At 40.9% G+C, this 13,627-nt stretch overlaps 2 protein-coding genes across 3 annotated transcripts; both read right to left on the minus strand.

Annotated features, from left to right (window-relative positions):
* Nucleotides 1–197: 197 nt before the first annotated feature.
* On the minus strand, nucleotides 198–7,814 carry LOC137136172 (natterin-3-like). Its single transcript, XM_067521306.1, has 2 exons — nucleotides 7,706–7,814; nucleotides 198–1,714 (listed from the first exon to the last, which is right to left on the minus strand). Exons 1-2 carry the CDS (start codon nucleotides 7,812–7,814, stop codon nucleotides 900–902), a joined length of 924 nt encoding a protein of 307 aa, XP_067377407.1. The 3' UTR covers nucleotides 198–899.
* Nucleotides 7,815–9,597: 1,783 nt separating this feature from the next.
* LOC137136738 (natterin-3-like) lies at nucleotides 9,598–13,215 on the minus strand. Of its 2 annotated transcripts, none has more exons than XM_067522407.1 (3): nucleotides 13,197–13,215; nucleotides 12,212–12,296; nucleotides 9,598–11,049 (listed from the first exon to the last, which is right to left on the minus strand). In XM_067522407.1, the coding sequence occupies exons 2-3, from the start codon at nucleotides 12,294–12,296 to the stop codon at nucleotides 9,959–9,961; spliced, it is 1,176 nt and encodes a 391-aa protein (XP_067378508.1). In that variant the 5' UTR covers nucleotides 13,197–13,215; the 3' UTR covers nucleotides 9,598–9,958. The 2 variants fall into 2 exon arrangements, with proteins under 2 accessions (XP_067378508.1, XP_067378507.1); XM_067522406.1 differs by lacking the exon at nucleotides 13,197–13,215 and adding an exon at nucleotides 12,914–13,055.
* Between the last annotated feature and the right edge of the window lie 412 nt (nucleotides 13,216–13,627).

A 13,627-nucleotide genomic window follows, 5' to 3' on the forward strand; every position in this document is an offset into this window, starting at 1 on the left:
CAAGCTGCTAAATGCAAATATTTCATAACTTTCACATGTTGCTTGGAAAAAACTGAAGACATATGTAATTCTATGTCTTCAGTTTTTTTATTTTGAAGCACATAAAATATAAAAGAAAATTTGTTTTTTTTAGAGAAAGCAACCTTTTTTTATTATAGGTATCAAACACACAACATCAGATACCACTGTGTGTCAGTTTTGTAGCACAAGCGTTTCCATCAGGTAAAGGTTCGCAGCGTTCCACAACAACCCTCACATCTCCAACTTGGACACTGTTGTATATCCCAGAGATGGACGTCCACGTGGTCTCTTTGTTGCTGTAGGTGCGGCTGAGCCGTGCTGTAAAAGGGACATTTGCTTTGTACTTGTACGCCACCATTTTCACAGTGCAGGAGTGGTTTGGTGGGACTGCGTACTGGACAGAATCAGAGTATGTGGTCTACTCAGTGTAAGTGGTCCCATTGCTGGACTGGTGGGTGACCTGTCCACTAAACTCAAATCCTATGGAGCCAATTTTGAGGGTTTCAGCGGTGATGCTAAACTTGACTCCTGCTGTACTCTGTGTGTTCTCTCCCGTAGTTGTCTTTGTCCTCCTCTGTCCCCCTCTCTCTGTCCCTTTCTGCAGGTGTCCCCCGGCTTTGAAGCTGTGTGTCTTCCAGCGTGCAGCTACTGGTCCTACCAATCTGCCCGATGTTTTGTTGTTGCTTTTTGTTGCTCTGTTCTTTTCTCTCTCCCCTTTCCACTCACCCCAACCGGTCGAGGCAGATGGCCGTCCACCCTGAGCCTGGTTCTGCTGGAGGTTTCTTCCGTTAAAGGGAGTTTTTCCTCTCCACTGTTGCCTATGGCTTGCTCCAGGGGGAATTGTTGGGTTCTCTTTATATATCTTTATAATCTTGACTTTATTCTGTAAAGTGCCCTGAGATGACTTTGTTGTGAATTGGCGCTATATAAATAAAGTTGAATTGAATTGAAAATTGAACTGTAAAGGAAAAGCTAGTGTCCCATCTTTGCTCCGTTCTAATTTCTTTTGTGAGGGTGGCTGTCCTTGTTACTTCTCTGCACTCATAGTTAATGAGCGAAGACGTTTTCACGATCTCTGGAGGATACTTAATGTTTTCAGCCCCGTCGATCTTGTACTTAACATCAGTAATTTGCTCACTGAATATATCTCGGTTAACCGTCAGGACCTGGTACGTCTTGTACCAATACTCTTTATCAACCCAAGGAAGGAAGAATGCCTCGTGCATAACTTGCATCTTCCCAAGACCATACTGGTTCTTTGCCACATATTTGTCTCTGTCGGAGCAGGTCTTGACTGAATATGGAGGCACTGATCCATAAGAGCCCTCCTTCCATTCCGTAAACTCAAAGTTGTCTTTGTTCACCAAGATGTCAAATTGGGAGTCAAGATGCTCCTTGTCTGCGTAGGGGTAATGGCAGTAATTACCCATGTAGGGGTTGTAGAAGCCGGCCTCACATTTGTATTTGCAGACAAAGTAATAGCGTTTAACATATCCATTGTAGATTGAGACGGCTCCATTGGGGAGAGAGCCAGTCCAGGTCTGCCATTCTAGTGTGAATTCATTTAAAGAGGGAGACAAACTTCTCTTGTTCCTGTTCTTTGGACCAGTCAAAAGGGCTTCATCTCTTTCTGTCCATTCGACACTGGTGATTTCAGGAACCCTGTGCCCTAGGCTTGGGTTCAGTACCTGGTCTGTAGTGAAGGAAGGAGAAGGACAAGTCAGACTGAAACAATTACTTTATTAACCAATGACTGGGTTAAAAAAAAGATGAGAGTGCTCTTCATACCCCATGTGAAGACCACCTAAAGGTCAGTGACATAGTGTTTAGGCAAATGTAATTGTCCAATTATTTACCACCTTACTAATTTTGGAACATATCCAATATTTGTCTTTGCTGGGAAAAAGGCATTTTGTGTGACGTTATTAATGATGACGTTTTTTAAAATCCTGGCTTTGCTTGTGTAGTTTTAGCGTAACAGCTCTGTCTATTATCATCCCTTAAATGCAGACCTGGTTTACCTGGTTCGGTGTTGTCCGTAGAGCTGCAAAGACTCGCTGAGGACAGAGTCAACAACAGCAACAGCAATAGCTTCATCTGTAGATATAACACAAATCTAAATCACTTTATGGGCTAAAACCAACCCTGAATTTAAATTTTCAATAAAAAAGTTAAGATTGAAGAGAGGCCATCCGCTAATTAGTTTGGTGGATTTAGTCCTGACATGTCTGTAGAGTAGTCCTCATTTATTTTTCCTGTATCACTCCTACAGATGGAACTGGAACTGTTAATTTGTCTTGAACTAATGTTGCTACCATTCTGAAAAAAAGTCTTACCTCGGCAAGTTGAGTGGAGATTCAGTGAGAACACTTCACAACTGATCTCTTTCTTCTATTTACATGAACATTTTATAGTATTTTCCCAGGACGTAATAGTGACTAGTAAATGTGTAATTATTTTAAGTAAGATTTTCTCCAATCAGCAGCAAATCGGTACATATATGGTTATAGCACAAAGCATGTTTGAAAAAGTGGGCGTCTTTAACTTCATGTCTTTGAGTGTCAGTGGGCATGAGGTGTTTGCGTGTGTGTGAGTGTCAGAAGTAATCTCTGATTAATTTATTCTACACAGGCAATAAGTAATAAATTCTTCCCAACTTCTACTCCTTTTAATGCACAACATGACAAAATGACCCACAATTATTTTCAATCAATTATTTTCATTGTTATTAACAATGCCATGTTGTTACATAGGAATTTAGGAACTTTAGGAAATTAATTTCTTTTGATTTTATTATGATGAACTTTAAATGTATGTATTTACCTTTATACCTTTTATATTTGCACACTTTGGGTTTTCACATTACACAGCTGATCTGGATTGCAATTATTTGTACCATGCAATGACACCATGTACAATCAGATTAAATAAGCACAGTGTGTTTGTCACTGTGGGTTGCTCGGGTCTGTCGTACTGAAAACACCAACTGATGACTTTTCATTTTCATTGGATCAAAGCTGATCTAAACTCAACCGTTTCAACATCCACTTGCATTCCTTTGTATTTTTCAGAACGAAGGGCCAGTTTGTTGCTGTACACTGCCTTGCAAAAGTATTCATACCCCCTTGAACCTTTTTACGTTTTGTCACATTACAACCAGACACGTAAATGTATTTTATTGGGATTTTTTGGGACAGACCAACACAAAGTAGCACATAATTGTGAAGTGAAAGAAAAATGATAAATGGTTATCAAAATGTTTTACAAATAAATATTGGGCTAAATTCTGCTGGAGGTTTATTATGTTAAACAGAGTTTTTCCTTCCTGCTCTGGTGGAATTGTATTCTTACTGCTTTATAGTCTTCTTCTTTTCCTTTCGGCTGCTCCCTTTCAGGGGTCGCCACAGCGAATCATGTGCCTCCATCTAACTCTATCCTCTGCATCCTCTTCACTCACACCAACTAACTTCATGTCCTCCCTCACTACATCCATAAATCTCCTCTTTGGTCTTCCAATAGACCTCCTGCCTGGCAGCTCCAACCTCAGCATCCTTCTACCGATATATTCACAGTTTCTCCTCTGAACATGTCCAAACCACCTCAATCTGGCCTCTCTGACTTTATCTCCAAAACATCTAACATGAGCTGTCCCTCTGATGTCCTCATTCCTGATCCTGTCCATCCTCGTCACTCCCAAAGAGAACCTCAACATCTTAAGCTCTGCTACCTCCAGCTCTGCCTCCTGTCTTTTCTTCAGTGCCACCGTCTCTAAGCCGAACAACATCTCTGGTCTCACCCCCGTCTTGAACATCTTTCCTTTCATTCTCGCTGATACTCTTTTATCACACAACACACCTGACACTTTTCTCCACCCGTTCCAACCTGCCTGCACTCGACTCTTCACCTCTTTTCCACACTCACCGTTGCTCTGAACCGTTGACCCTAAGTACTTAAAGTCCTGCACCTTCTTCACCTCTGCTCCCTGTAACCTCACCATTCCACCTGGGTCCCTCTCATTGACACACATGTATTCTGTCTTGCTGCGGCTAAGCTTCATTCCTCTGTTTTCCAGAGCAAACCTCCACCTCTCTAGATTTTCCTCCACCTGCTCCCTGCTCTCACTACAAATAACAATGTCATCTGCAAACATCATAGTCCAGGGAGATTGTTGTCTAACCTCATCTGTCAGTCTGTCCATCACCAGAGCAAACAAGAAGGGGCTCAAAGCCGATCCTTGATGCAGACCCACCTCCACCTTAAACTCCTCTGTCACACCTACAGCACACCTCACCACGGTCTTACAGCTCTCATAAATATCCTACACCACTCTAACATACTTCTCTGCCACTCCAGACGTCCTCATACAATACCACAGCTCCTCTCTCGGCACCCTGTCATACGCTTTTTCTAAATCTACGAAGACACAATGCAACTCCCTATGACCCTCTCTGTACTTCTCCATCAGCGTCCTCAAAGCAAATACTGCATCTGTTGTACTCTTTCTAGGCATGAAACCATATTGCTGCTCACAAATGTTCACCTCTGCCCTTAGCCGAGCTTCCACTACTCTTTCCCACAACTTCATTGTGTGACTCATCAGCTTTATTCCTCTGTAGTTGCCACAGCTCTGCACATCTCCCTTGTTCTTAAAAATTGGTACCAGTACACTTTTCCTCCATTCCTCTGGCATCCTCTCACTCTCCAAGATCTTGTTAAACAAACTAGTCAAAAACTCTACTGCCACCTCTCCTAGACACTTCCATACCTCCACAGGTATGTCATCAGGACCAACTGCCTTTCCGCTCTTCATCCTCTTCAATGTCCTCCTCACTTCACTCTTACTAATCTTTGCTACTTCCTGCTCCACACCAGTCACCTCTTCTACTCTTCGTTCCCTTTCATTTTCTCGTTCATCAACTCTTCAAAGTACTCCTTCCATCTTCCCATCACACTCCTGGCACCTGTCAATACATTTCCATCCTTATCTTTAATCACACTAACCTGCTGCACATCCTTTCTATCTCTATCTCTTTGTCTGGCCAACCTGTACAAATCCACCTCTCCCTCTTTAGTGTCCAACCTAGCATACAAGTCCTCATATGCTCTTTGTTTGGCCTTTGCCACCTCTATCTTCACCTTACGCTGTATCTCCCTGTACTCCTGTCTACTCTCTTCAGTCCTCTCAGTGTCCCACTTCTTCTTAGCTAACCTCTTTCTCTGTATACACTCCTGAACTTCCTCGTTCCACCACCAAGTCTCCTTGTCCGCTTTCCTCTTTCCAGATGACACACCGAGTACCCTCCTACCTGTCTCCCTGATCAAATTAGCTGTAGTAGTCCAGTCATCTGGAAGCACCTCCAAACCACCCAGAGTCTGTCTCAGCAAATCCCTGAAAACTAAACGACATTCTTCCTTTTTCAACTTCCACCACTTCGTCCTCTGCTCTGCCTTAGTCCTCCTTATCTTCCTCACCACCAGCATCATTTTACACACCACCATCCTGTGTTGTCTGGCTACACTCTCCCCTACCAATGCTTTACAGTCACTGATCTCTTTCAGATTACAACGTCTACACAAGATGTAGTCTACCTGAGTGCTTCTCCCTCCGCTCTTGTATGTCACCCTATGTTCCTGCCTCTTCTGAAAGAAAGTGTTTACTACAGCCATTTCCATCCTCTTTGCAAAGTCAACCACCATCTGACCTTCTGCGTTCCTGTCCTGAACAGCAAACCTGCCCATAACAGTCTCATCACCTCTGTTCCCTTCACCTACATGCCCATTGAAATCTGCACCAATGACAACTCTCTCACCTCTGGAGATGCTCTGCATCACTTCATCTAACTCACTCCAGAATTTCTCCTTCTCTTCTAACTCACCTCCTACCTGTGGGGCATAACCACTCACAACATTGAACATCACCCCTTCAACTTCCAGCTTCAGACTCATCAACCTGTCTGATACTCTTTTCACCTCTAGAACATTCCTCACAAAATCCTCTTTCAATATAACTCCTACTCCATTTCTCTTCCTATCTGACCCATGGTAAAACAACTTAAACCCTGCTCCTAAGCTTCTAGCCTTGCTGCCTTTCCACCTGGTCTCCTGGACACACAGTATGTCCACCTTCCTTCTCTGCATCATGTCGATCAACTCCCTAGCCTTCCCTGTCATAGTACCAACATTCAAAGTCCCTACTGTCAGTCCTACATTCTTAGCTTTCCTCTTCTCTCTCTGCCTACGAACACACCTTCCTCCTCTTCTTCTTCGTCTTCGACCAACAGTAGTCCAATTTCCACCGGTACCCTGTAGGTCAACAGCACCGGTGGCGGTCGTTGTTAACCCGGGCCCCGACCGATCCGGTATGGAAGTCTTTGTCACGATTCGCATGTTTGATTTGGCATGTGTTTTACGTCGGATGCCCTTCCTGCCACAACCCTCTGCATTTATCCAGACTTGGGACTGGCACAAGAAGACACTGGCTTGTGCCCCCTTGCGGTTGCATTCTTACTGCTTTATAGTCTATTATTGTAAATTCAAATGTTATTAGAAAATGGTCAGACAAAAGAGAATTATGAGGAAATACTAGTAAAATATCAGTTTCAATGCCATACGTAAGAACAAGAGCTAAGGTGTGATTAAACAGTGAGTGGGTTTATTCCTTCATTGAATCTAAAAATGAATTAAACGCAGTGTGAGGCAGTTACTGTCAGCATCTACATGAATTTTAAAGTCACCCACTATAATGACTTTATCTGTACTAAGCACTAAATCCGATCAAAAACTCTGAATAAGGGACTGGAGGACGGTACACGATAACAAATAATAGTGGTTTTTGAGTTTTCCAGTTTGGGTGTGAAAGGCTAAGAGTCAGGCTCTCAAATGAGTTATAACTATGTTTAGGTCTAGGGTTTATTTGTGAGCTAGAGCTACTTTATTTAACTTTTATTTTACCAGGAAAAACCTTCATTGACATCAAAAATCTATTTTCACGAGTGTCCAGTTCCCGACATACAATACAACAGTATTCAAACATTAAGTACAAAACTTTAAAACAAGAAAACCAGCCATTAATATATACGCTCAAATCCTAAAACTCCTAAGGGTCAGTGAGGCAATGCATCTGCATTCAGATGATGCGTCTGGAGCTCAGACCAAACTGGACGTTGAAGGTTTGGACTTTCTGACTAATCATCTTTAAACCTGTGCTGTGGAAAAAGACAAGTGACGAGACAAAGAGCATTTCTTATTATCTTTTATAGACGTGGTTAGAGAGACACTTCATCATACTGTCCCAGTTTTTAGCACATTCATTGGGCCCCCACCAGCATAAAACAACCGTGTATGTTTGATAACTGCATCCCAAAAGATGATTGTTCCAAGAAGGAAACCTGCTGCTTAGCTCCAGACATCTGCTCAGGGTGTTATTGGAGCTGCACATGATTTTATCCCAAACCTGCAGGAATAAACTGTTGCTGTAAATGCTGATTTGGATGATGGACTTTCAGAACATATATTGTAGTTTAGAGCAGGATGTGGGACATTCACACCGGCCGAACCCAGAATGGACGTCTCCAACATGTCCACCTTCATACAGTACATCCCAGAGATGGAGGTCCATGTGGGCACTACATTCGCTTAGGTGCATCTGAGGTCTGAGGACGTTTACCTTGTGCTTATGTCCCACTATGAAGGCTCTGCAGCTGTAGCTCAGGGGGAACAGTGAGCTCCACAGTCATGGAGTGGGTGTCGTTCTCTGTGCTGTCCTGTGCATGTCCTCCCGAGAACAGAAACATCGCCTCGGCATCACAATGCTTCCAGACACAATGCTGGGAACTCGTCCAGTGAAGGTCCTGGGGATGCAAGATGTGATGGGACCACTGACGGACCACCACTCAGAGTTGGTCATTATATTGCTACGCACATATTGGTTTATGTGGCAATAAACACATCCAACCCTGAGTTGGTGTTGATAATAAGATACAGTGTAATACCTTCAGTACATTTCAGAAAAGAAATGAAAATTTTCATCATGGGAGAAGATTTAGCTTTTAAAACTGATACATATGTGTTAAATATGACATAAGTCCATTTATTTGTTTGCTTAAACTTCACATCAGATCACATGTCAGTGTTAATTTTAAAAAGGAATAAAACACTCACTGTGAGTTAGTACCACAAAAAGCATCTCTCTATAAGTCACAAAGTCATATAGTTAGTTCTCATGGAGCCGCTTCATACCGGACAGAAAAAAAAGAATCTCCAGTTTTTTCTGGACTCTGACCAATCAACAGCACAAATTCACTAACTGCTGTAACAGTTTCTGACTAGTTTTCTTCCTGTTTATCAAGTTAACACTCACTTGGCTCTGAAGATGAACTTTAAACTGCAGACAAATATTTGCCAAAGTTATTCTTTGCTTGAGCTTTTTTTTCATCCATTTAGGAAACAGCAGTGGGGGGGACAGGTGCACTTCACTCAGTTAATTGGCCTCAAATTTGCACAACTGGTTCTTTTACACAAAAAGCTTGAGAGCTTGATTTTCATATTTGTACATTTTAACATGAATTAAGTTGGTTCAAAAGGTGGTTTCTTTGTAAAATCCCACACAGGTAAACTTATTTTCGTGGGCACATTATCACGTTGCCACGGTGCCACATTTTCTGTTCATACTAGTTCTATTTGTGTTCTCTATAACTCTATGTCCTTTTTGGACTTTTCACTCATATATAAATGTAAAAAGCCAGAGCATAGACTTTGTCATGTCTACAACATAACTAGGTATGTGGGTTTACACACGATTATGTTTTGTTTTTCTGAAGGAGAATGTTTTTTGTGAATTATAGAGATTTATTTCTTTATTAACTCATTCATTCCACCTTTTTATGTGGACGCTTCCACAAAGGGGTTGAGAGAATGTAAATGAGAGAAACCCTATGAATGTCTCATGTCAACAGAATTACAGTTGGTAAACACTGTAAACATGACGTCCGTCTGAAGAACAAGGTGGACATGAACTGGAGCAGATATGTAGTATAACATAAAAGGAAACCTGTCATATTATTTATGTACAATATATCTACATGACTTTGATAGTTTTGCTGACATGGATATTGTTTTTGCAGAGCACCTCAATCCGAATGACAGATGCTAATCAGTCAGCTAACCGCACAGCTGATGCAACATTTCTCTTTACTGTTATCATTGTGGTTGATAATTGTTAAAATATAAATAAAAAATGTATCATGTACAAGAATAACATCTTTTTTAGTTTAGAAATTAGTTGCTCACATTCCCACATGGGCGGGGCGCCTACTGACTTATGAGGTTACGAACGTCTGAAAAGCGAATAAAAACTGGATGTGCACATGTGAAACATTAAAAATAATATTTAACATAATTTCTAAGTTGAACCTTTACTGATGTTGCTGGACACACAGACACACACACACACACACACATTTTTAACATTTGTGTCAAAACATGGCTTCTGTTTCAAGTTTCAAGTCCAGTTATTAGGACACAGTTCTCTATTTACAACACAGATGCAGCAGATTGACAGTGAAATGAAAACAGCCATTGTGTTTTTTGGGACATAAATTTTAATTCATTCTTTGGCAGACATTTAAAATATTTGTTTCATCCAGAAGGGGTGTGTATTCAAATTTCACCCTTTATCAAAAATTTTAAAAACCAAAATAAGTAGCACTTGGTTAAAGCTACAGAATGCTTTTTTTAAAGTTTGCATTTGTCGGGCAGGGTTGGTTTGTAATTGAGGATTGTCTCTTAGCAGAGTCAAGCAGATGGTAGCTGAACACAAAGAAGTAGGGAGAGGGGTGACTGGGTGGGGCAGAGTGGCCTATTTGTGGGCAAGCAGCCTGAGAAATACTCTGAAATGTATATTTGTTGCAATTTGTCGTTTAGCATCCGATTACTTGTTTTACAATTTCACTTCAGGGCAAGGTTTGGCATTAGGTACAGGTGTACACCGGTCCACCTCGGAATGGACTTCTCCAAACTGGACACCTTTGTACATCCCAGAGATGGGGGTCCATGTGGTCACTCCGTTCCTGTAGGTGCGGCTGAGCCGTGCAGTGAAAGGAACGTTTATCTCAAACTTGTATCCCACCATACGGGCTCTACAGCTGTGGTTTGGTGGAACAGTAACCTCCACAGATGAAGAGAAGTTAAGTTCCTCTGTATTGGTATGTCCTCCTGAAAACTGGAATGATATCTCAGTGCTTATCTCAGTGTTTCCAGATGCGATTAAGGGGATTCCTCCAGAAAAGGTCGTTTTAACACCAATCGTGATGGAGCTGCTGATGTCCCACCTTTTCTCCACACTAATCGTCTTTGAGAGAGTAACTGTTTTCTGCACTGGATTGCACTCATTGTTGTTCATAACAGAGACGTGCATGTTCTCTGGAGGATGCGAGATGATTTCACCCAAATTTGTGTTGTACTTGACGTTGGAGATGTGCTCGCTCTGAACGTCCATATTTATGGTCAGGACCTGATAGTACTTGTAAAAATATTCTAACCCTGTCCAGGGGAGAAAGAAGGCCGCATGCCTAACATGCACCTTTCCAAGACCGTACTTGTTTTTTCCTACATAGATGTCACTAATACGACAGGTTTTTATGGCATTTAGAGGCACTGAACCATATGAACCATCCTTCCACTCCAGATTTTCAAAGGCATCTTCATTCACTAGAATATGGAAGGAGGAGGCTTGATATTCTTTGTCTGCATAGGGGTAATTGCAGTGAGAACCCATCTCAGGGTTGTAAAAACCTGCCTGGCAATTATATTGACAGACAAAGTCGACACGTTTGGCATATTCATTGTAAATCGAAACAGTTCCGTTGGGAAGAACCCCATTCCATTTCTGCCATTTCAGTTTGCCCTCATATGAAGATGAAGAAGGCTCAGCCTGTCTTTTCTGTTTAAACTTAGCAGGAGACAGAATACGTTGGTGTGTTATTGTTGGTCTTTCAGCTGTTTCCTCCAGATCTGGGTTCAGCAGGGGGACTAAAAGAAAAGGGGGAATTCTTAAAGAGTGTACAGACCCCAATCAATCATCACTTTTTACAGAGCGAAAAGATGAACAACAAAAATATTCAGCATCAAATGCAGATCAAAACTGTCACGATCTGGCCCGTTAGTTAATTTTCTGTCCTGGACTTTTATTTTGTAACCTTTTTTTTTTCTCCTTCTTCCTGTCCCGGTCCTTTTCACCAGCTTTACCTTTTGTTATCAGTCATTATTGGTTACACCTGTTCCTTTCACTATTTAGGTCCAGTTCTCCTCACAGTTCCCTGCCAGATCCTTGGGTCTCTTCCCGTGTACACAGCCTGACCTGTGTAGTCCTGTCTCCTTTAATTGGACTCATTTTCCCTACTTTCGTTATTTTTGTAGTGCTCATTTTGGTTCGTGCCTCATGTTTAATAACCTTGTTTCCGTGTGGCCCAGTGTGTATTGTTACCCCGTGTTTTACCTTGCACCCTCCTGTTAAGCGCATTCTTCATTTTTTATTTTTTTTTTAATTTCTTTGCAATAAACTGTTCATTAGTTTACTCGCTCTCACTGTCTCTTCACTTGGGTCCTCCTTAATACAAAGCTTGACAAAAACTTTGGCTTTGCTTTACTGTCAGTTTACTTTCAAATATACTATCTAGAAGTCTTCGTAATGTAATTACTGCATCTACCATATTTGCCTATTTCCTTTTGTTAAATTCACATTTAGAATTTTATACACAATAAATTTATTTGATGGTGGTTGAAAAAAAAAAATAGAATCTAAAATAGGTTCCCACCTCCCCATCACAGGAAATATCAACATTTTGTGGGCATTAACTTTTTGTGTCCCCATGGTTCTTTCACTGCTACAGGTATGGTTAGGTACTGTAGATTAGAACTTTGAACTTTTTTATGAAGATTTTAAAATTGCATGTTAGGTATCATCCTAAACAACCAAAACAAATATTGATACTTGTGTATGTACAGTGGAAACAGCCTGAGGTCAAAAAATAATAATAAATATGAAGCCAAATAAATTATGTCAACCATTCCCTTAAATAAAACATTGAATTAGTTCAAACCGACCAAAAGGATTATGGGAGGTTTAAGAGAAGCACAAATGATGGTTCTTCTGTTTACAGTGAAGTAACATTAAAGAAAAGTCACTTTATACCATGTTTGTGCTGGGAGCTGCTCTCCAGAACTTCCTGAAGACTGGCCGAAGACAGGACCAGCAGCAGCAACAAGGACAGCGTCATCTGGAGACGAAATACAAATAAAAACCATTACATGAAATCATTACATTTATATAATTAAGGGGCAGGAAAACAATCAACTAATCAAGCCACTGAGACAGATATGAGTTTTTATTGAACATCAACACCACAGGAAAACGTGTAAAAATTAAAATTTAGGGGAAAAGAAAAGTACCAGAAGGAGGGTACAGTGCCTCCTTCAGTTTGAGCATTATCCTCTGTTTAGATTGATGATTAAGAAATTAGGATGCGAAGATCCTCGTTAGTACCAAAGGCTGTGGAATATTTAAATAAAAAAACTTGATGCACGTAATCGTAATTTTTCTAAATCTAATTTCTCTAATCTAATTTTTCTAATCGTTTTCTTTTTCTTCACATGGTTTGATTATGACTAGATTTGTATTTAAGCAGCTCTTGACCTCATGTTTACATTTATATACATATAATTTTTTTTCTGGACTAAAACTTGCTCCAGATCGTATTAAAATCTGGTGACTTCTGAACGTAAACCAGGTCTTTGAACAGAGTTCAAAATCCACCCCTCTATTTAAGTTATTAGCATAGTCTGACCTGTTTACGGCTCCACAATTTTGATAAATATTTAAAAACTGAATACTCACTGTTAGTTGAGGCCACAAACAAAAGTACTGATTAACACAACGCTTGTCCACACAAATTAAATATGTGCTTCCATCTGGACTTTGACCAATCAATAGTACAACTTCACTAACTACCATTAGTTCGTGACTATGTTCAGGATTGTGGCCTTTTTCTGGTTCTGTCCACATCAAGCAATGTAACAGAGACGTGGCCCCGAACAAAAGCTTAACTGCAGATAAATACACATAAAAACAAGTTATTTTCTGCTTTGCGCAGTAACTGATGAAACCTGTGAACTCTTACCTTACGTCACTTTACCTTCTGGCTGGTTTTTCACTTGGGGAAAAGGCAGCGTAAAGAACAGGTGCACTCCAGTCTGGGGTTTATCAGGAAAACTTAGGTAGGTTTCCTGACATGAAAAAGAAACAAAAAACATTATTTCTTATACTTTATTATTTGTGGTTTACTTTCAATCATATTTGTAGATATTTAAAGCATTCAAATCCAGTCTACACCGAGCTTTTCAAATGGTGTGGCCACAAGGTGAGAGGCAGAAACATACTTTTCTCTCACACCAACTAACTTCATGTCCTCCCTCACTACATCCATAAATCTCCTCTTTGGTCTTCCTCTAGAACCGCTCTGAACCGTTGACCCTAAGTAATTAAAGTCCTGCACCTGGCTCCCTCTCATTGACACACATGTATTCTGTCTTGCTGCGGCTAAGCTTCATT

Source organism: Channa argus, chromosome 11 (assembly GCF_033026475.1).
Source record: "Channa argus isolate prfri chromosome 11, Channa argus male v1.0, whole genome shotgun sequence".
NCBI classification, from domain to species: Eukaryota; Metazoa; Chordata; class Actinopteri; order Anabantiformes; family Channidae; genus Channa; species Channa argus.